The 23,714-nt window shown below is 42.7% G+C and overlaps 1 protein-coding gene across 2 annotated transcripts; it reads right to left on the bottom strand.

Annotated features, from left to right (window-relative positions):
• Positions 1–4,903: 4,903 nt before the first annotated feature.
• SSU72 (SSU72 homolog, RNA polymerase II CTD phosphatase) lies at positions 4,904–23,714 on the bottom strand. Of its 2 annotated transcripts, none has more exons than XM_014259218.2 (5): positions 23,547–23,714; positions 17,608–17,751; positions 8,078–8,217; positions 6,329–6,447; positions 4,904–5,252 (listed from the first exon to the last, which is right to left on the bottom strand). In XM_014259218.2, exons 1-5 carry the CDS (start codon positions 23,633–23,635, stop codon positions 5,208–5,210), a joined length of 537 nt encoding a protein of 178 aa, XP_014114693.1. In that variant the 5' UTR covers positions 23,636–23,714; the 3' UTR covers positions 4,904–5,207. The 2 variants fall into 2 exon arrangements, with proteins under 2 accessions (XP_014114693.1, XP_005530480.1); XM_005530423.3 differs by having other exon boundaries at positions 4,904–5,510; positions 23,547–23,712.

Genomic DNA, 23,714 nt, shown 5'->3' with positions numbered 1-23,714 from the left:
CACCCAGCCCTCTCTCCGCCCGGGGGTCCGGGCACGGGCGCGGCCGGGGGTGCGAGCCCCGGGCTCTAACGCGGCCCCGCGCAGCCCTCGGCGCCTCCCTCAGCCGGCTGTGCCCGCACGGACCGCGGGGACCTCGCGGGGGTCCCAGCCCCGCAGCCAAAGGGCACCCAAGGGAGGCAGAGGGTGGCCGGCCCTGCCTGGAGCGGGGAGCAAATCCCACCCCAGCCGCAATTCCTCCCTGCGCCTGGTCCCCCGGGAAAGGCCGAGTGATGCAGAGAGACCCCGATACTTCTGTGACACAAAGAACTTTGTCCCGTCTCTTGTCCCTAAGGCCAAGGAAAGGGTCGTGCCTCAAGTTCTCCACGGCTTTGTTCCATCGTGGTGTCGGTCTGTCCAACTCCACGTCCAAGAGCTGCTGGGAAAATGAAAAGAAAATAAATGACCAGCCGATAACTTTTTGCTTGTTTGTTATTGTTCCTTTTACAGCAAACGGGGCGAGGTGGAGGAACGGAAGCTATTGCAGCCAGCACGTGGGAAATGCGTGGCAGCGAGCTTGATGTCCTGCAGTGCCTTCCCCTCCGACTCCTCAGCCTTCCTCAGGGAGAGTTTGTCCTTGCTAGAACCCAGGTGTTCATTTTTTTCGGCTTCTCGGGGTGACCAAAGCAGAGTTTGCTGGTGCTGAGTTTTGTATTTTTGCATAGTTATTTTCCTCTGCTCCTCAGGCCACGATCAGCCGCCTTATGTAATGACTTGTGTTATATAAAATCCATTCTTCAAGGAACAGTCATTAACCTACTACTGGGTATTGAAAATACCAAAATACTGTCACACAATTAAAATCACTAAATGGTGTCCTCAAATTAGAGCACAGATTGCTTTTTGCTTTTTTTTTTCTTTTCAGTTTTTGGGTGTGTTTTTTTGGGTTTTTTTTAGTTTTTTTAAAATTAAACCATACACATGAAACATATGACAAGCCAGGCTCTTTATGCAAAGAAGCAGGGCTGGGAAGGCACCTCTTGCTTTATCCTGCACAACCCTCTGCCCTGAGCTACTTCCACTTCTTCCTGAGCTCAGAAGTGGATTCTGCCATGGAAATGCAGAGCTAAGAGAGGATGCAGCTGGTTACTCTGCCAGTTGTAGAAAACAAAAGTGTTTCTAAAGTCACAGACAAAACCACAAGAGGGAACAGTTTGAAGATAAGTCTCAGGCAATTTTGTGGAACTGAAGTTTCCCCAGTCAATGTTCCTGAGCTCCCAGTCCTCCCACAAACCAAGCTGGGTCAGCTCTCAGCTGGGCTCAGGGCGCTGAGGAGAGATTTTGTCATTGGCTCAGGTAAAACCATTTCCCTCACTGTGCTTCTGGAGCACAGATCCTCCAAAAATCCCTGTTGTGGTCAGTCCTGGCTGCTGGGATCCCAAACATCCCTGTCCTGATCAATCCTGGCTGCTGGGGATGCCAAACATCCCTGTCCTGATCAATCCTGATTGCTGGGGACCCCAAACATCCCTGTCCTGACCATTGTGGGTGTGAGCACCGCTGTCCCGGTTGCTCCCAGTGCCCTTCACATCCCACCTTCAGCTGAGCTGCCCGACAGGTGACAGACTCCAGCCTGGTCCCGGGCAAAGTAGCACTGTGGCACTGTCACAGCTTTGAGCCAGGGGACATTCACACCTGAGCAAAGAACCTCTAATGGGTGTTACACATGCAGCTTCGAGCTGCCACAACGGGTTTGTTAAACCGGTTCCTGATTAAGAATTAGCTGTTCCCTTGGGAAAAGCAGCACCCACCCTGCCTCTGACTCCTGCTCAGCTCCAGGGCTCGAGTCATGCTCTCACCACCATCCTCACCCAGAGAGGTGTGCAGGCCACATCACAGGATCTCAGTGGCATTTGGCCAGTCCCTAATCAAGATTACTCTCCTCCCCCCCACCAAAAATATTCAGCCTCAGGTAGGAGTTTATCACAAATCACACCACAGAAACTGACTCCTCTGCTTTCCTCTTGAAGGGAATATGACCTCCGCTCAGTTCTGTGCTGCTCTCACAAGCCAGTTTGCAGCAGAGTCTAACACTAACCAGAACAAGCATTTCTTTTCCTTTTGAATTTCTTCCATACTCTCCCTGGACTCCACTCACAGATTTTTTATTCCCATTTTTCCACCAGTTCCGTGCCAGTACAAGTGTTTGTCTTTATCAATACCTTCTCCTAAGATCCAGCACATCTGAGAAATGGAAATTGAAGCTGGATACTCAGCAACAAATTTACTGGGCTGCTGCACTGGGAAAATCTGGGATCATTGATCTTTGCACAGATCCAGCAACCCCAAAACCTTGGGAAGAAGCTCTTTGCCACCACAGGCAGCCTGATTGCATTGTCTGCACTCCTCAACAGGCAGAGAACTTCAGCAATGAGACACCAGCAGTGCAGAGGGAGAAAATCACCAGAATCCCCAGTTTTATTTACACAAACCCATTTGAAAGACGTGCTGGTGTCGCCGACAGGGAGAAGGATGTTCTCACTGTTCTGAAGGTCCCGAGAACGAGAAAAAACAAGAGTGACTCGTGGGAGAAACTCCAAACTAGGAGTGAGCAGGGCTCTGCTGCTCTGTGCCTCATGGATGGGATCTGCAGAGGGATGGAAGCGCTTGGCAAAAATCTGCCCACACAGGAGCAGCACCAAAAAACTCCCAACAACAAAAAACAAAAAAGAAACAACAAACAAACCAACCAACCCAAAAAAACCCACAAAAAAACCCAGCTATTTAATCCATCCAGCCTTTCATAGAAAGTCAAAAATGCTAGAGAAGTGCTGACAAAACACAATCAGGATTTGGAAAGGTGCCATCACCCCTGGGAGGAATCTGCATTTTAGAGCCACCTCTGCTCACCCTATGGAAGCTGGAGAATATCCCAGATAGCTGGAACCTCTCCCTGCCAGCAGAAATTCTCATTCCTCATAGTCTGTATCCAGGGTGTGGACCCTTCCCTGCTTTTCTCCAATAAAGAGGGAAGAGGCAACTCCAAACCTTGAAAATAAATCTTTCAGCACTGATTCTCCACCAGTCTCCAGCACACAAACATTTATATCCCACCTTGCTCTTAAAGGAAAAACCCATTCTTCATCCCATGTCCTTTTTAAATTAAATGTTTCTCTTGAAATTTCTTTTGACACAGAAAATAACTTGGACCTTGTGTTTAGCCAGTTTTAGACCTACACATAAATATCTTTGTATGTATAAATGTGTATCTCAAAGGCAAGAACCCATAAAATTCTGTATAAACTGAGCTTCACTGGGAATTTCAATGTTAATGAAGCATATGGAGAAAAAGTATTTCTATAAATCATAAATTTTTCAGTAACCTGCAAGTTAAATGTGAAGTGACATGTCAAGAGTTCTAATTAATCCATAAAAAGGACTCTGCTGTAAAACCCCATATACACAGAAACCACAGGTTAAAATATATTGTGTGGGTTTTTTCTGTCTTTCTATGAAATAACAAGCAAGAACTCTGGGTAGGATGAATTAAGTTGAAAGTAGAAAACATTTCCAAACAATTTTCAAAACATTTTCACCTCACCACAGAGCAGCTTCAGTGATGGGGAAGAAAAATTCTGCTCCAAACACTCAACACTGGGCTTGCTTGGAATGTCTTTTTAAAGGGATCAACCAAAGCAGTTCCTACAGAACCATCTCCTTCTTTTGGTTGTAAATATCCCCATGGAAACAGAGATGGTATCAGACACACCAATGAGGAGGAGCAGAAATCGTTCAAATACAGAGTCTCTAGGAATAAAATGGGACAGGACCAGGCAGTTGGAAAAGAAACTCTGCAAACCTCATCACAACTACTGCTCCAAGTCCCCATCCCCTTGCTTGTTCTGATCTCCACAGAATTTCTGCTTTCAGTGTTTTTAACAGACAAAAAACCCCACCCAGCACAGGTAATTTTGGGTTATTAAACATTCCCAGGACCCAAGTATGATGCAGTGACCCATTTGGACACTGGCCAGGACAGGGATTGAGCTGGCAGAGGGCTGAGTTTCACCACAAAGCAGTGGAAAGCACAGCCAAGCCCAGGTCCCAGGAGTGCAGAGGTGTAAGGTTTTTTTGAGGGCCTGACTCAAACCTCAGTATTTGCAACTGCCAAGAAGCATTTTCCAGTGCGGACTTGCAGTTTTCAGGTGTGGAACCTGAAATGATTCCCTGTAATGCAGTTTTTGTTTTCCATTAGAGAAGGTAAGCAGCATCCCCACAGGACTCACTACAACACTGCCAAAGTTGTCTGCACTGAGGGGGAACATTAAAAATCCTGGCACCAAATTCCTGCATGTGCAAAACAATTAAAGTTAAGGAAAAGGAGCTGATTCCTCTCAGCTCTCAGAGGCCAGTGTCAGAATGAGAGAAAGCAGGAGCACAAACCCTTCCAAGGTGATGTTTACAAAGTCGTCCTCAGGTATCCAAGTTTTAAAGACCTTGCTTTGCTCCAAATCACTGACAGGTGCCTTTAAAAAAACAACTTTCAAAATTTCTCTTGCCTGAAAGTAACAACACCTTACCAGTCACACTCTGCAAGTGGAATAATTTGGTTTGTTTTCACTTGTATGAGTCTGAGCAGACAGAATTCTGAGTTTTGTTCTGTTTGTATTCACCCCCATTCTCTGGGGCTGGAGATATGTTTACTTTTGCTGTAAGGGAGAGAAATGTTTCCATTCAAAACTACTTTGGTTAAGAAAAACCCAACTTTAAATTATTTCCGTTGACTGGAGTTTGCCCCAAATTCCCTAAATCCAGTGGGCTCCAGATTTAAAAGCCTCACACTCTCATTCACCTCACACAAATATTCCATTTTACCTCAAAAAGAACAGCCACACTTCCTCAGCTTCTATTGTGAAAACAGACAAACTTAAAGGGTTTTTTTATTTTTATTGGATGCTTCCAACTTTTTAGCTAATAATATACAGATACTCAGTTTTTTCATGGCTCCATTCACATCCTCACAGAGTTCAGCCATTCTGTCACATTAAAATTAAAAAAAAAACACAACTGAAATAAAATAAATCCATAAGGAAAAATACATTATAAACTTATATTCAAGAAACATTCTCTTTATAATTAAAAACCTGCTTGTAATAATTAAAGTAGGATTTAAAGAAAAAACTTGATTTTAATTTTTAAATAGGTGGCCTTTGTGTATACTTTTAATCATTTTATATGTACAAGCCCAACCAGTATCTCTGCCTGTGACAGAATACCTGAAAAAGAAAAAAAAAAAAGACACTGAAAATGAGTTTTTAAACAAACAAACAAAAAAAAAAATCAATGTTCATTTTCCATGAAAATACAGTATAATCAGAATTTTAAACACATGCTTCCCTCATCTGGATTAAGGCCTAAAAGACAGATGTGCTTTAATAAAAGCAGACAGTATGAAGAAAAGTCCTTCCACTTTTCTCTTCAAATTCCTGTAACAGCTCATCTATTTCATTTTCCATGTCTTCTGTGTGCTGTATCTGGAAAAGAAGAAAGTCTGAGCAACCAAGCTCCAGGGATTTGATGTTTAGAAAACTGTAATAATCCCAGTTTTCTGGTTTACTGGGAAATCTAGCTGGGCAGGCTGTACCCAACAGGGCTTTATTGCACTTTATTGAGACTCCCAGCATTCCCAAAGGCACAGATATTCTGTTTTATGTTTATCTGCAGATCCCAGCCCACCTAACTGGCATTTCAGGAGGACTTTGTTGAGTAGGCACCATCCCTCCTCCCCATATAATAAACAGAGGCTCAAGAATAGCTTCAGGCACGGGGAACAGATGGCTGAAATTTCAACTCCTTGAACCCTCTTTAGGCTTCTTGGATCTGGAAAGGATTTGAAACCAGAATAAATCACACAGGCTGGAGTCAGAAGCAGCCAGGGATGGTGACCTCCTCAACCTTGGAGTGTAAAAGAACACAGGACCTTCCTCTGCTCTCATCACACTGGGTACAGCTCATTTTAATTCTAGTTTTTAGTTTTGTTTGTACAATAAAATACAGAGTGTTTTAAAGGATATTTGTATCCAGAATACAACCATCACATTTAAATCCCACCTAATCACATCTGGTTTGAAGAGGGTTCACTCTGCAAACCACAAGTTCACTTAAATTCATCCATTTGCCCAACAGCTCTGAAAATAAGCAGGAGAATGTGGAAATTTGCATCTTGACAAGGATTTTACTGGAACAGCTGCAAAATGCAGGAGCTTTAAGGAGAAGCAAGCAAAGCTCAGCCCTTGAGCAGCCAGATGGGTCCAAGGCACCCCCAGGATTCCTGATTTTCCTCTTTACTTACACACTGGCAGAGCTCACAGATAAGGAAAGCACCCAGCGTTGCCTCCTCATGGTTATCCTGAATGTCTACATTGATCACATGGACTGGCTGACATGTCTCCTGCTCTCTGGAATTTAAATCTATTTAAAACAAAACACAACAGCAAAACTTTGGGTGGAATGGGATCATATTTTACACAAAGTAGAAACAAGATCTTTAAAAATAACATAGGTGTTGTCACATTCAAAATTTCCAAAGTATTTTTCAGAATTTATTTAATATTGTCTTAATAATCCCTTTTATTTCAAAAAACAAGAGGTGGATTTTGGAAGCATATGAATTCAGACTTGTGAAAGGGTCATGGCAGTTTATTTTACCTGCTCAAAAGAAATTATTGCTCCTCCTAATCTTTAAAGACCAAGATTCTCAAAAGCAAAGAGGAATTTTTGGCTTCCTCACCTGGAGGGTTTTAACTGCTCATTTCTAAAAAAAGCATCATACATCCAACACTCTGAACTGCAAGATGAACTCCTGCAAGCTAAGCACTGATAGTCACATTAGAAAATTCTGTTTTAAAATGTAGCATTTACTAACAAGGGTGAAAAAAATAAGACATTTTTCCTAGAAGTGTACACGTGTTCCTGTTGTGCCTCCCTAACATATCCTTCCTTCTACATCCAGTTTTTGACCTAAAAGTTGCTCTCTCCTACCTCTACTCTGCACCTTCATTTTGGCAAATCTGTTTAAAAGTATTATCTTTCACATCCAGAGCCATTTGGGCCAAGTGTGAAGGGCATTGTGAAGGTAAAGAGCTGGAAAATTTGCAAGTGGTGCAATGTGAAGAGCACTTCACATCCCTTCCTCACATCTGAAAAGCAGGGTGAGAGCTTTCCACCTGAGACAGGCTGAAGATGTCTTCAAGAACCAGAGCAGCTGCTCTCAGAACTCACCAACACATTTCAAACCCTTCAATTGAGCACTCAGAACCTTGACAAAGCCCAAAAGTATCCTGTTATTGTGATAACAGATAACACTGAAGAGGCCAAGTGACAACCTTTAAGTTCTATGGATGACACCGATTCACTTGGCTGGTGTTTCAGTGGGGAGGAAACTCCTCAGACCTCACACAAACTGTGCCCAGCAATTTCAGAGGCACAAGGCTCTCAGCCCAGCAATTAACAGAGCTCCAGCTGAAACTCCACGGCTCTGAGGGAGTTCCCATCCATCCCCTGTGCTGTGTTCATGTGGAGCTGGATCCCCAGAGATCCTTCTGGCTCCTCTCTGACTCATTTTAGGGCAGAGCTGCAGTACATTTGCAGTGTTCACCACACTCAAGGAGCTTCTCCACCTCTACAGGAGGTGTTTCATGGGGATAAACTGCTTGGGACCTCACAGGAAGCCTGCAGGGAAGGGAGGGGAGCTGCATCAGGAAGACAGCTCTGACTTTTTTTTTTCCATCAGCTCATCCCAATTTGCTCAGTTTTTGAGATCCATGAGCATTTCCAAACCAAACACGGAGTTTCTGTAAATTTCCTTATGCCAGCCCCTGCTGTGCACACACACTCTGTGTCACTGACAGTACCTTTTGGGGACAAGTGCACAGCCACCACTTCTCTGGTGCATAAATCTACATCAACAACTGCAAGCTCTTGTCCTCACTGGTGTTCCAGTAGGTGGAGACAGGAAGTTTCCAGCTTTGTGGAGGACTTCAGGGAGGACGGAAAAAAACCCACTCAAAGTTAACTTGGTTTATTATTTCAAGCTCCTTACCTTCTACTACTTGATCATAGACTCTTTCTTCACACGTTAGGATCAAATCAAAAACGTCTTTGCAGTTCTGGAATCTTTCTGGTCGTGGCTTAATTCTCTTATTTCTGTCCAACATGTGTAAAATTCCATTCTGTGTGTATCTGAAGTCACTTGAGTTAAGTATCTTTACTTGAAGGAAAGTCATGGTTTTGAGCAAATGACCAGCACAAGGTAAATTATTAACATATCTTTAAAATAAAATACTCTGTTTGCAAATCTAAAAATTGGTGACCGCAAAAGATTCCCAAGGTGAGTTCAATCCCCGCCATGCAGCTGCCTTTCACAGACCTGCCACTGGCACCACAACTTTAAAGGGCCCTCAGAAGAAAAATTTTTCTTGGGCAACTATTTTTATATACATAAATACTCCCAACCCGCAGCCTGTGCTGTTCTGTGAGCAGGATGTCCTACATTCCCTTCTGCCACTGCCCCTCACTTCAGGGGCCCCGCTCTTCAAAGGCCATTCCCAGGTGTTTCAGGGGCCACCTGCACAAAGTCCTACCTGGAAATGTGGATTTATGCAACTGAAACTCCAAAGGAAGCCGAAGAAACCATAGAAGCACTTCCCATAAAAATATCCTGAGATGTATAAATAGCAAGGAATGAAGAAAAACACTGACATTATGCCTGTCAGAGCTTCATCACTGTGTGAAAGGAATCTGTGATGTTGCTTGGAGCTATATTTATGCTGCTGCTGTAACCTTGAGGCTCTGATTTTACATCCTAGAGCCCCTTTTCAGGCAGGATTCTCTAATCCCACTGTTTCCACCCTTCTGGGATGTGCAGTTTCATTGGGAGCACTCCAGGCTTGACTGTCATATAAATCTGCTGGCTTGAGTAAAACCAAACTCCCAAAGGGAAAATTTTAGGGGTAAGTTGGGAATACCAGGAAAGGTTTGGACTGAGAAAGCCTGGAAGAAATGCATCTCCTCCTGACTTTACCACAGCTGTATTTTAGCCATCTAAGTATATATTTTTACGATGTAACAATAAGGATAACAACCTGTAATTTCTTGAGATAACAATTCTGAGAATAAAACAATTACCATAATTTGTAGCAATATGTAAGAGGCCACCTGGGCTTACTTCCTTGCTGGAAAAGTGACAGACATGTATTTCTTCTCTTCAGAAAACACTCCTACTATTTTTGTAACAAAAGACCAAAATTATCCTGCCTACCTTTTAGTAGGAGTTCAAATTCTACTGCCCAGATGTGCACGGGTGTGCTCACAGTGCTCCTGTTCAAGCAAACAGCCTCCAAAGCTTTTAAATCCTTCAGGTGTTTAACTTGCATTAAAAATTAAACCCAGCTCTCTACCTACAAAAGTCTACTTCATGTTGAAAATGGGTTCAGTTCTTCTGTGTGTCTGCATCACTGCACTTCGACTACTTGTAATGTCAATTTTCCACCACAAATTGAGTGATAGGCTGTTTATCACAATTAAATGTTGTCAATTAGCCTGACTTCTGCTGCATTTCTTTTCTCCATGTCACTCCCAAGCCTTTTTTACTCTTCCTTCCCAAAAGGTTTCTCCTTGTATTATTAAGGAATTGTCCTTTACAGCCCAAAGCTCTCACCAGCAGCTGTTGCACACCAACACCCCTGTGAACTCTCCTGGGGTTTGTCATGTTTGGGGAAAAAAAAAAACCCACTTGAATGGAGCCATCTCAGACCTCTGGTTATTTGCAGAGCAGGAAAATTACTGCATTTTCAAAATGCCATTTCCAAAATATCTGCCATTTCCAAAATGTGCCAACATCTGCCTGCATGGCTTTGCTCAGTTGGAAGGGGAGCCCTTCCTGGGATCAACACTCCTCATTTCTACATCACGCAGTTCAAGAAGGAGGGGGGGGAAAAAAATCCACAACATCCCACACACTTTTTTGGGTACTTTTTTTCCCTTTCTAGGATAAAATGTTGCTGGCATCTGTCCCCTCGCTTTTCTGAGTGAGCCTGGAGACAGAATTACGCAGATTCCCAAACCCACACAAGATTTCTGCTTCACAGCCCAGCTCTTTGCTGCCAACTTACAGCTATTTTTTTTTTTTTCTCAAGGGTCCAACTGCCTATAAAAGGAGACTGAGAGAAGCAGTTAAGATTTATGGTGCCTTCCTATTTGGTTGCCTGGAATCCTTTTCACCTGGCAAAAGTCAGCACATCCTTTGAGCAAGGAAGGGGGTGTGCTCTGCACATGATTATTCCAAGGCATAATAACCCAGCTTTTTGCTCTTTAGGAGCTAAGGTGAATGCAGATACTACAGCTTATGAATGGTTTCCACCACACTGGCTGGTCTTGGATCATTTAAGTCAGGCTCTGCTTTCCTTCCAACAGATTTCAACTCCACACTCCTTGTCCTGTGCATCCCTGCTCTTTTCAGGACAAAATTTCCCCTGGTTTTCTGTCCTATCACATCTTCATTGCCCTACCATGCTCAAGAGGACACCAAAACTTGCCTACATTTCCCTTCACCTACTGCAAACTCTTGGCAGAGTAAATCAAACACATTTTTAAAGAGTCCAATTTAGATTTCACCTTTAATAGAATAACTGTGCTAAACAGATCCCAAATGTGATGGAATTTAGGCAGGACGACTCAGCAGTGGATATAAAAAGGAGATGTTACAGCACAAAAGTTGTTTTTTTCCAACAGGCACAGCATTGTTGCTCATTCTCATGGAGAATTTCTATTGCTGACTGTGCATTCTCTCCTTTGAGCTAAGGATATTCCATACTAGTGATAAAGATTTATTTTTTTAAAAAAATGTGTTTAGATAAACCCCTAAAGCTTTCACTGCTTTTGCTACTCAAATTTAAAATTCCTGTCACAGACACCAGAAATGCATTTTACCACCCAATTGATGGGTCCCTACTCCAGACATCTGGGTAACCATCCCTCCAAACATCCCTCACCCCTCCAAATTTGATCATTATTTGTCACTGACAGGTCCCAAAAACTACTTTTTAGCCACAAGCACCAACATAGAGATGGCCAAGAGAGTCAAGTCTCTATCCTGTATGATGAAAGAGAAATGATCTTACTGATGCAAGTATTCGGTAAGGTTCATTTTAACTCCCATCTGAAGCTGAAACTCACAAGTGATTTGAGCTGGAAGTGTTGGGGTACAGAAATTAATTACATAGATCTAAAATTCCCATCCCTATCCCCCTGCCCCATCCCTTGAAGTGTCCAAGGCCAGGCTGGATGGAGTTCTGAGCAACCTGGTCTATGCAGGGTGTTCATGACATGGAGAGGGGTGGAACAAGATGACATTTAAGGTCCGTTCCAACCCAGGCCATTTCTGAAAATATAAAAGGCAATGTATCAAACCTAACTGGGAAAATGATGCTTTCTAAAATGAACACACCCTTTTTAGGAAAAAAATCTTTAAAGTAATTGCTGGCACCCAAACCTTCTACATCTTCATATAAATCTGATTATTCCCTTTAGTGAAGCTGACACCATCCTCAAACACTGCATTTCTTCTTTGGGAAAACCAGGAGCAGAGCAGAGTGCTTCTCATCTGAGCATGAAAAGCATTAGCAGGTCTCTTTTCCTTATCATCCATATTTTTTTATTAGTATCTGCATTATAAACAGAACATCTTGCGTTAAAGCCTGCCTGGCAGTTTGTCTAGGAACTGGACATTTCCTTAAATGAAACATGCAAGGGGGGTGAGGCTGCCCAACCTTCTTCCACCTTCAGAATCAGCTCCTTTAGAGGGAATGAAAGACTGGAAATGGGCACAGGCACCAGAAATGCCACTTTCCAAGCACAGTAGTAATGGCTGCAGTTAACTGCCTTCACTCCAGACCCAGAGAACACAATACCTTTCCTCTGGAATTGAAACTGGGCAGTTTAGAACAAACCAGAGACGGTTCACAAGTCTTTTGTTGGTCCCTAACTTATTAAGTCTTAATATTGAACCATTCTATTGGATTCAAATGGAAACAGAGCAGGGTGAGATGGGATATTAGGAAAAAATTCCTCCCTGTGAGGATGGGAAGGCCCTGGCACAGGTTGCTCAGAGCAGCTGTGGCTGCCCTGGAAGTGTTTCAGGCCAGGCTGGACAGGGCTTGGAGCAACTTGGGATAGTGGAAGATGTCCCTGCCCACAGCAGGGGGTTAGCACAGGATGAGCTTTAAGGTCCCTTCCAACCCAAAACAGTCTGGGATTCTAAAACATGCCATCCAAAATGATCATGGATATGCTAAACTGGGCTCCATGACATTTCTGCAACATTTGTGCCTGCATGAATGACCTGCAGAAAACCTGAACTTGTTTTTCCTAGTGAAAGACAAGCACCCAGCATTTGTAAGCCACGAGCTGTAAGGATAAATCCAACTGCTCCTAGGAGCTGGTCCAAATATAAGTAATCACATGCCAGCCCTGCTCACTTCCTGAAGCCTGGCTGAGCACCAAAGCTGAGGGGTCTGTACCCACACATCAGTGAAGGTAGCAAACATCTTGAGGTTAGCTCTGAGCTCAAGTGCCAGACAAGAATTTATCAGTGCTGAGCAGCTGAAGCTGTTTTTGGGGTGAAAATGGACAGATCCCAGCTGCCAGAGGGGAAAAGAGAGGGAGTACGGGCGCAGTCCAGTGCCAAAGAGGTGAAGGGATGTTACAGATGTACTGAAGAATGACAAGGATACCAAGGACATGACTCAAGGATGTGGCATGTCTGACTATGCCATCAAATAGCTGAGTGTGCTCTTCGTCAAAGCGTGAACTTCAAGAGGAGTTTGGTTTGGATTGCTGGAATCCAGTGTTTGGATCACCTGGCAGTAAGTGACAAGGAGATGTGACCTCTGCAGTCCTTCCAAGGAGCAGCAGGCAAGCGAGAGGTCTCAGGAGGGTCACCCAGGACCTCAGGATTCTCCCCTCAGGTTTGGGAGGCAGTACCAAATTCCAGGGATGAGCAGGAAATGTAGGACTGGGAGGGGGGGAAGTGCTTTGAGAAGAGATGTCTGTGTAAAGGGATGAATCATCCCCCTGCCCAGGGAAGCAGGCTCAGGGAAACAGGAGCTGCAACAGCCATTTCCAAACTGGCTTCTGCTGCTGTCACCCTTTGTTCTGTGAAGCTCAGAATTTCCAGTTACAGCTTAAGGTACCTCAGAAAGAGCAAACAATAAGCACTGCAAACTCTAAATTGATTAAACCACTTCATTTAGAACATTTGGGAAACCTGAGAATACAATCACAGACAGCAGGGCCACTTGGCAGCAGGAACCTACAAAGAAAGCACCATGCTGGATGAGGTCTGCAGGAAACACTCCTGGCTTGCAATCAAAGCCAGTTTAAGGAATTACAGTTGCTACCATGAAAATGGGAATTGGTTTGGAATAAAGAAAAAAAGAAGTATAAGCATCTCTAATGTTGGCACAGAGGTTTTGTCAATGGGAGGTAACTTCAAGGCAAGAAGCATCGACTGTCACTTCGCTCCCCCTCCTTCAAACTGGGATGAAACTGCCGAAGAATGAAATCACTCCAGCTCTAAATGGATTTTACAACAGTCATCAGCCTCAGACTGGATCCTTCAGTCAGAATTTCTCAGAGCATCTGTTTGGGATTCACCTTGCATGAAGAAATAAACCTTTCAGACTACCTAGAAGAGACAGGATGGCAGAGGGTGCTTTATATTGTTGAAAAGCATTTGCTATTAGATTGGAGTCTGTAGTTTCTACCATGTCCCAAAGCTCAAACACAGGGGAAATAGTATTTAAATAATATGTATCTAGCTCATGCATTGTTAATATTTTAATGTATTTCCTTTTTAATGTGAATTAAACCAAGATTAAAGGCAGTGTTATCAGAAGGCAGATAAAGAAGTACTGAAGATTTGCTGCCTTTGAAACGGCTGAGATTTTGTGAAGCATTTTGGTCTTAAAATTCTTCATGGAGAAAAAGGGATCGGAATTCAGCCTGTGGCTAGAAGCGTGTTGATTTGTAGAAATATGCCTCTTAGAAGCCTGTTTAAATCCTGTTTAAACACTTTTTTCCTTCCTCATCCCTTCCCTCTAGTTCTAGGAGCACTGAAGTGCTTTGTAAGACACGGTAAGGTAGAGAATGAGACTTGTACTGCACTGCCTTTGGAAGAAGTTGTGCCACTGACACAAAGGCCACAGTTTGAACTATTTCTAGCTCTTGCAAAGTTAGGCTTCAAAAAAAGATGGACAATACCCAAACCCAACCAAAAAAATACAAAAAAACAATCCCTCAACATATTGAAATGAAACATTCCAAAATGGCTTCCAGAGACACAGCTCTCCTGCTGAACAATGGAATCATAGCTCAGGAGAGAAGCTGACAAGTGCTTAGCAGTTCAAAATCCATGAAGAAAAACCAGATGAAAATATAAGATAAATACATGCATGAAGAGCTTACCTGAAGTAGAACTTAGGTCAGTTACTCCTCAAGACTGAATTACATACAAAATATCACATGGGCATCCAACTTCAATATGGAGTTCACAGAATTAAAGCTAGATCCCATCACCAAGATTAGCACTACTCTTTCTTTTTTTTTTTTTTTTAAGAAAAGAATCAATGTCTTCAAGGGAGATGCACCAACTTCTTCTTCATTTCTGGAGTTTTCCTTCTAACTGAAGGAGCTTTAGGAACTTCTTCAGGACAGATTTTCCACCCTCCCCTCAATTTTATAACCTCATGGAGCTAAGGAGCTACAACTGGAATACAATCTGAAGTTAAGGAGGCCAAATGAAAAGAGGAGGTAAAAAATGTCAGGAACAGAGCAGGCTTCCTAGAAATCCTAATTAAAAATACACCCCTATCTGTGAAAATAATCTTTAATGTGAGGGTCACAAACACATCAGTGTTGAGGAAAGGAAAGAAACAATCAGCCACAGTTACTCACGTTGATAAGGAACCCAGGAGCAATTCCTGCAGAATTTTGGCCAAATTTCCATTTGAACAGCTCCTATCCCTGGGCACAGCATCAACTGCTGATGAAGATTTAAATTGGGTTTAAATTTAAATTGTCTAGCAAGTTTCACCTTTGACTAGTTTTTGCCTTCACTTGAAAGCAAGGCTTCACCCAGCAGTTTTGCTCTATTTTTGTTTCAGCTTTACGGTCACCACCACAGAATTAGAATTAGAATTAAATCCTCAAACCCCTTCACAGAGTTGTAAGAGGCAAGTGATGACAAGGACAAATAATCCTAATGTTGGAAAGGTGGATTACACATGCAAATACAAGGTGGTATATGGGAACTACAGACCATGGTTGTGTCTTCCTCAAATTAGGAGCAGAATTCACTACTGTTGACCTAGAAATAACAGAGGAATGTTTTTTTTTAAAAGCACCGTTCAGAACACTGTTAAATGGTTTTGGGGCAGTCCTCAATTCGGGCTCAGGGAATTTAAATGCTACATTCCAAAAATTCAATGGGGGATGCTGATACTTATTTTAACTCTAAGTTTTAACTGCCACATCTTAAAAGGCTTTGAAGTACTTCCATTTTAGATCTACACTAACCACCTACACAACCAAATCTGTATTACTGGCTCCATTAATCCTCTATTCCTGTGCTGCTGAAATTCAACATATGCCTTCAAGGTACAAGAGCCTGTGCTCTATATTTCACTAATTAACTGCAATGAAAGGTGATTTTAATCTCTGTAGAGTGGGTTTTTAATAGTTGTTCCCCCACTTCATAAGTGAACAGCAGAGGTTTAGTGTATCTCTTCTCTCTGACACAATTTTAACCTTGCTCTGAGTGAAGTCCAGCAGTGCAGCAGCTCATTTTTGACTGAGGCCACTGCTTTCTGAACCAGGGGGCTGTTTGTTTGGGCTGTTCCCTCACAGTCACAATGTCACTGGGTACCTGGTGTCCACAGCACCTGCAAGGAGAGCACTCAAACCTCAGGTGTCTCCTCACTGGTATATGGGAACAAGCAGGGTGTTGACAGCAAGACTCAAAATTTCAGACTACAGGTGATGAAAGCAAGGCTGGGAAACAGAATAAGCAGCTCAATCATATGGAAACACCCCTCCCTTTTGTACCCCCATCCCAACCACACTCCAAGCCCATGAGGAGAGCAGCCCCTCCCACCCCACAGGTAATTCCCATCCCCTCTGTGAAGTTATGCTCACCCAACCGAACTGAGAGCCCCTGCGACCCTGGGTCACAAAAAAAAACTATTCCAAAACTCACTGATGTGAGGTGGTCAGGTTTTGGTTAAAGTCTCTACCCTCAAAACCCACTTCTGGAAACAGAGTTGCTTTCTGTGCTGCCAGTCTTCAGTCTGAAAACCTTAAATTATCTGAGAATCAAAAAAGCAAGGTCACAGAGGCATTTGCTGTTGCCTTATGTCCCCTGCAGTGGCTGTTGTTTAAACCTCCTTTATCTTGAGAAAAGGTTTAACTGTAACACTGCAAATGCATATGGGGAACACAGCAAAACGTGGAGCAGAACCACAACAGTGACTCCAAAACATGCTGAGAGGGGGGAACAGGTTGGCTTTCTGTTGGTTTTTGGTTTTTTTTTCTTAAGTACTGCCATATTCAGCACAGCAGCAGTGAAGAATTCAAAAAGGAAATTTCAAATCGTTGGTGCTTGTTAAAATTAATTCTCAGTTCAAGGAATTTTCTTTTAAGAAGTTCTTTTAATCAGGATATGGATATGGCATACCTCATTAAAATGGGTTTGCAAGATCTTCCTTTTCTCTATAGGCAAAGGGATAAAAAAATCCAAATCAAATAAACCGGCACATCACATATGATATATTAAGACTACATCCTACATTTTGAACTTTTTAAAAAAAAAGTATCCTTGTTGAAAAAACCATCTAGAATGAGTTCCCCAAGTTTTGCTTGTGGGTTTTCTTATTTTAAAAAATCAACTTTAAACACAGTATTTTAAAATAATGCAGTTGGGTCATTTTTAGTAGTGTGCCTAATCCTGTTCACCTTTGCTCTCCAGGATTAAATGTTATTGGGCCCTCCTCTGTCCATTCTTTATAATAAACTACAGGGTTATTTTTTTCGGTGCACAGAGCAGATCACATATCACAAAATCCTCAGTGAGAAGGGTGAGCTCTTTAATGAAAGGCATCCTCTCTCCCAGAGAAAGTATTCTGTAAGCCTTACCTGGCAGTATGTCTGAGCTAAATACAACATTAAAGTCGAGGTGGTCGCTCTTCCCAAATCCATACTCAGGATAGTCTTTGCACTGAGAAGGATCCACAGTGCAGTGGAGGCAATGGACAATCTGAGGGTACTGATGTGTTCATTCAAGAGCTAAACATGGTAACACACTACAAAAAAGCATTTGGAATGTGTGCATTGGAACTGGGTAACAATTTACAAGGGAGCATTAGAGGCCCTCTGTTAAAAAAAAACCTCCTATAAACTTAAATCATTTAAAGTTCGGCAGCCAAGCAACTGTATAGATTCTTAATGCCAAATAATGAATTACATCTTTCAAGGATGAACCACACTGGTTTTTTTAAAGAGGCCGTGCCACAGGGATACAGTTCTTTGTCTTTCCTAAGCAGATCATTGTACATCTGATCATATGTTGTTTTGAAGTCATAAACATTTGGCTTGTCTGGGGCTGGTCCTGGCAGTTTCACGTGAGTCCCTGTGCCAAAGGATCGGACACTGAATCCTCGTTTGCTGAAAGACACAAGGGAAGGGGGGAGAAGACAATTAGACTGGATGGACTTCAAAAATTAAAGTGCTGAAGAACACAAGAGTGAATTTTAAAAACACCCCATAGCCAGCAGGGCAAACTAATTGCCAAGAGTATCCAACATGTATTTTCTTTGCAGTTACAATCTAAATTCACACACCATTTCAAGGGAAGCACCTCTATTTGACAGGAATTTTCTTACAATTACAGTACACAGCTATTTGGAAATGTCCTGTGCTTTCAGACATCCCAGATTTGCAACAAACATGTTCTATGTTCGTGACAACACAGGCAGAGATGCTTTTCTCTTGATACAAGTAAGTAACTGTACTGACTGATCAATACTTAAGTGTCCTGCTGTGCCTGTTGGCCTAAGTGCATTATTCTTCTCACTTTGCTGACCAAACTGCCCCTGGAGTAGTTTAATTAGCCCGGGACAAACATTTGTGTGCCTGCCACTGGAAACCATACAGTGCAATTACTTTTACACAAGTGGGGCAGATGTTCTGCTGGTTGCTCTCTAAAACTCTTGACTAAACCAGATTAATTTCCTGGATTTCTTCATTCCATTCTTATAAACAACTCTTGTTTAATAGTTATAATTTAAAAAAAAAAAAAAAAAGCAACCTGTTTTCTTTAGGAGTAATGCCAAAATGCTCTTGCTGATTAACTGAAATACTCGAACCTCAATACCTCCTTCAGCAATATTAAAAAAATATGGCTATCTATTGAATAATGGGACAAAAAAAGAGATTTTCTGGTGGGATAATGGACAAAGCTACATAGTAAATACTGTTGCTATCACCCAGAAGGCTGAAACCTTTGGGTCTGTAATGACAACATAACTTGAAACAGTAAGACCAGGACTTCATCTATTTTTTTTTTTAAGGATTCATACTTTCAGCTTGAATGATTTTAGCAGGGACTGGATGGACTGAAGAATGTTGAAACAAAAAAGCAAGTGAACAACCCAGTGCCCCCACACCCCCAGAAATAACCCCAAATTTGCAGTGCTTTCCTCTGAGGAGAGTGAACAGATCTGGAACCCAGTGCAAGAGTCAGCCCCAGGCTCCTTGGTCTGCACATCCAAGGAAATTCAGCAGAAGACACCAACTCAAATTGTCTGTTTGCCTTCAAAAGGGGTTCACAAAATGATGTCAAATGCTTCTGGACAGATACTGTGATCACCTTCCGCCCCAAACTCAAACAGAGCTCTGAAATTATCAACACTTATTTCCTTCAGTTTCTCCTACTGGAACACAGCCCCTCCTTTCTCTTCTCTTGCTTCTCCACACATTTTCCTCCAGCTACTATTTTTAGGTGCCTATTTCTGTAAAAAGACAAGATATGTGAGGATTTTTTTCCTTCTTTCTGCAGGACTGATGACTGAAAATGGATACAAGTGGAAAAAAGTGCAATTCTTTGCCCCTCCCAGCCCTCCATCACATGTAACTGGTGCAGTTATGAGTCACTGTTCATTTATTTTCCCTGCAATACTTGCAGATCCAAGTTTTGATTCTGCTGCTTCTACTGGATGTGCAGAGAAACATAGTATGTGCAGAAGAAACTGCAGTGCTAAGAAATTCATGTTTTAATTTGGTCTTTCCTTCTATGGTTTCCTCCTAACTTGTAATTTTTTCCTTTATTATTCTTTGAAACAGGTCTGCTTGGATCACATACATTAAAACCTCCACCTTTTAATTGCTGTAGATGCTCCTGAAGTTTGCAAGATCTCACATAAAGCCAATCTGAAATGTTTGACAATCAACACATCAAATTTTTGTGCCTCCAAGGCTCATGACCCATTCAAAATTACTTCCTTGAATAGCTGGAATACAAGTTCCTCACATGGAATTTCATGCTTCGTACTTTAGTGAGTGGTAGTGTCAATTTTTACATTATTTACGTCCCAGGTACAATGAAGTATTCTAAAAACACTTCAACACATTTCTTGCAACAACTGGGGCACGAGAGAGGAAAAAAAAGCCTGCACAGAGCCATTAGTCAGGAGCTTTTATTAAATATTATTCAGATTTTATTAAATAGTTGGACACATCCAGTGTAGTGAAACATCATGTGTCTGTGGAAATGTGGCACATTTCTAAAAATGAACAATTTCTACAAGATAATGGGTATTTAGTGTTTGGGTTTGGCCTGGTAAAACTACACAGATGGAAAAAATGAGCTTTTTCACAAAAACTAAAGAGTAAGACAGACTAACAGACTATCCCAACACTGATTTCTGAAAATGTGGAGCTTTAACATCCTAATAATGACCACATTTCAGGAAGTTGTTTCTTTTAATACCATTATGGCTGATAGAAATAAACTACCAATATATTAACGACAAAGTGAGTCACTGCTCAGATCTCATTTTCAGCACTTTGCTCACCTCCCAGTCCAAAGCTCAACACAAAGAGCTCACAAGCACCACTCTAGTGCCCCTGAGCACTTCCCTCCAAAGGATCTCAGAGCTCATTGAAAACAACTCTGAAATCAAAGATCTGTCTGGACCGCACTGACACACCACAGACTGGGACCATTCAGTTCCAGGAAGTGGCAGGAAAAATAATATCTATCTGTGCAGCTTGAGACATGAACTTTTGTCCACATCTTCCTTTTATTTCACTGTTATATGGGGATCTCACACATTCTTATTCAATTACTTTTCAGCTCATTTGATGTTCTTAACAGCAGAGCCTCTCTTTACAAAGGCTGTAGGAAATATTACTAAATATTAAAGAAAATGCAATAAATCCTGCAGTGCCACTGCACTGAGAGTGGTGAAGGTTTTCAGGGGGCAAATCACTAATTTTACCACATTCCTTTCCACAAGAGGTAAAAGGAACATAACCAGCAACCTTTGTAGGCTACTTAGAAAATATCTTATGCCACCCAATCAATATAAAAAAAATCACCCCCCAAAACAAGCCCACACTGCTGAACAGCAGGACAGAAGCATTGTTAACTCATTTTGAATACTAACAACTTGTAATTTGCTTTATCACTACTAAGCTGTCAAATGAAAGTGTACTTTATATAAAAAGTGAAAATATCTCCTTCTTGAGAAGTTATTAATTTAGGATTTCTTAAATTAGGCAATACAGATGTTAATATATCTCACTGCATTTTGGTGCTGATAGATGATGCCAGAAGAGAAGCTGTGAGTAACAATTTACAGAAACAGCACAGGTGCAACCTAAGTTCTCTTACACCTCAATGTTGAACTACAAGTCTTAACATCAATATGCAAACTAAGTTTTTGCTACAGGGGTTGCAATATTTGAATTTCCCTGCTGCCACTAAGATCTCATGTTCATACTTCTAATTTCCTAAAAGTTAGCTTTCTAAAACCAGAAGTATGTGGCTGAAGTGTGTACCAGCATTGTAGAAATTTTTATTGCCAGTAAGTGACATAGAGAACTTGAACTCAGTAACTTCCTTCCAAAGGGATCAGGGTACTACCAAGCAAACAGAAGTATGGAAGTTGCTGCATAAAAAAAGTTTGGCTGTAAGAGATTTACCCTTCTGCCTTCCTCCTCTGAGGGAGACCAATGAGTCTGCATGCTCTATGGCAAAATATAAAGTAAAAAATAAAATCAGCTACAGAACATGCTGGTTTTGGCTAGGGCAGAGTTAATTTTTGTCCCAGCAGCTGTGTTGTGGATTTGTGTTTGCAACACGGGGATGTTTTTGTTACTGCTGTGCAGGGCAGAGTACCCAGGCCTGCTCTGCTTCTCACCCCACCCCAGCAGAGCCTGCAAAAGCAAATAATGCCGGGTGAGTAATATCTGACCTAGGGAGTGACTACACACAGCCAGTCTGACAGCTTTTAAGGAGGGATTGTGTCTTTCTGCACTGCTCTTCTCATTCCCCTTTGCTTCCACCCCTGTGGTGATGGCTCTTACTCTAGCAACAAACTTCAGACAGACCTTCACCCCGACTTCTGCTGGAAAATCAGAACAAAGTGCTTAAAACTTGGTTAAATACAAAATACACAAGCACACGCTGAATGCTGGACCCCAGACTTAGTTTTCCAACAGCACACAGAATTTGTGTCTTTTAAAGTCTTGTCATCCACTAACAAAATACCTTTTAGTTTCATAATTCCTCAGCTTCCTCCTAACTCTTCTTCCTCTTTTAGGCATGTGTTCTTCCCAGCTGCAGTGCAACATGCTGCCCTGAACTGGTGAGGCAGGCTGGCTTGGTGCCAATACAGACAATTTCGTGGAGTTTAATGGCAAATGGGCTCTTACTTCTTTAGAGCAGCATCAACACTTTATCTCTTTTTTGCCATTTATGCTACTGCTGCTATAGCTACAAAAGATGTTAATAAAATTAACCATTTTCAAAATATGGTTTTGTTACTTTTAAATTAAAATCTTAAGGGAGAACAGACTTAAAAAAACCACCCCACATCTGGCAAACATCAGTCACACCGGAAGTGATTCATTTCTGCAAAAACACAGGGGAAGGAAAAGGCCAGACATTATATTTTAATTTAATTTTGTTCTTAATACTCAACTTTCAATTAAAAGTCTGTTCCAGCATTATTAGAGGAAAAACTATGTCATGTTTTCACACAACTGCCACAGGTAACATCCGATGCCAAGAGTGAGAGTGAAGAGCATGATATGCTGCCACAGTAAGATGGCTGCCAGACCAAATGCTCCTATTATTTATTTCTCTCAAAGCTTTTATTTACATTTAGCACACATCTTATGCATGGTTGTTTTGCTTACTGTGCCATCAACGTATATTTCTAATGTGAATGTTCCTTTGCATAACTTTAATAAAATAAACCCAACCATCCTTATCATGTTCCTGCAGTGCAAAGCAAAGATTTAGGGGTGTGATTTCAGGCAGATCAGATCTCTCCTGTCCATCAGTCTGTCCCAAGTCTCCCATCTCACCTCTTCAGCCAAGCTGAGAGCACTTGTAGTGCTAAACAGATTAACACTTATAATCTCAAAGACATTTAGTACTCTGAACCGAATGTTCTGGTCCTCCTGTGAAATGAAAGAGATCCCTTTCAGAGTGGCTCAGTCTCCACAGAACGTTACAGATCGGAAGGGACCTTAAAACCCAACCTATGGGCAGGGACACCTTCCACCATTCCAGGCTGCTCCAAGCCCCGTCCAACCTTGCCTTGGACACTTCCAGGGATGGCTCAGCCACAGCCTCCCTGTGCCAGTGTCTCACCACCCTTATTACCACGCTGAAAAAATGTCTTCCCAGCATCTAACCTGAATTTCCCCTTTCACTCTGTACCCATTACTCCTTGTCCTATTAGTCCAGCTCCTCCGGCTTCCCTGTGGGCCCCTTTCAGATGCGCATGAGAGAGAAAAAAAATAAATAAATAAATAAAAAAAAAAAAAAAAAATAAGAAGAAAGACGGGAACATTCAAGTTTCCACACGCCGAGACACAGACCCTGCTCTACGCAAGTCCCCAGCCCATGTTTTCAGCACTGGGGCCCGAGCTCCGTCACGGAGGGCCGGGACCCCCGGACCGCGGCCTGGAGCTGGGCGCGGAGGAGAGGTGAAAACGGAGTGAAAAGGGGGGGAAAACGGGGGTGAAAAGGGCGTACAAACAGGGTGGAAGCGGGGTGAAAAGCGGGTACAAGCGGGCTAAAGGCGGAGTGAAGGCAGGGTGCTGTCCCGCAACCACGGGCCTGCCGGGCCGGGCGCGGGCCCTAAAGCACGGCCCCGTCCGCTCCTCCCGAAGAGCGGAGCGCCGGCGGCACGGGGCGGGGGGATGAAGCGCGCAGCAGCGGTTACCTGAGGATATTATGCGCCTCCATGCTGCGGTTCTGGTTACTGGAGCACACCACGGCCACACGGAGCGGCGCGGACGGCATGGCGGGCATGGGACTGCCCACGTCTCCCTCCTTCCCGGCCGCCACTCCACAAAATGGCGGCGGCAGCGCGGCGGGCGGGGATGGGACG

This window comes from Pseudopodoces humilis, chromosome 24, assembly GCF_049639895.1.
Source record: "Pseudopodoces humilis isolate 2021_Gansu_Grassland_sample_001 chromosome 24, ASM4963989v1, whole genome shotgun sequence".
In the NCBI taxonomy this organism is placed as follows: Eukaryota; Metazoa; Chordata; class Aves; order Passeriformes; family Paridae; genus Pseudopodoces; species Pseudopodoces humilis.
The sequence above is the reverse complement of the archived record's forward strand: the minus strand, read 5'-3'. Positions and strand labels throughout refer to the sequence as shown.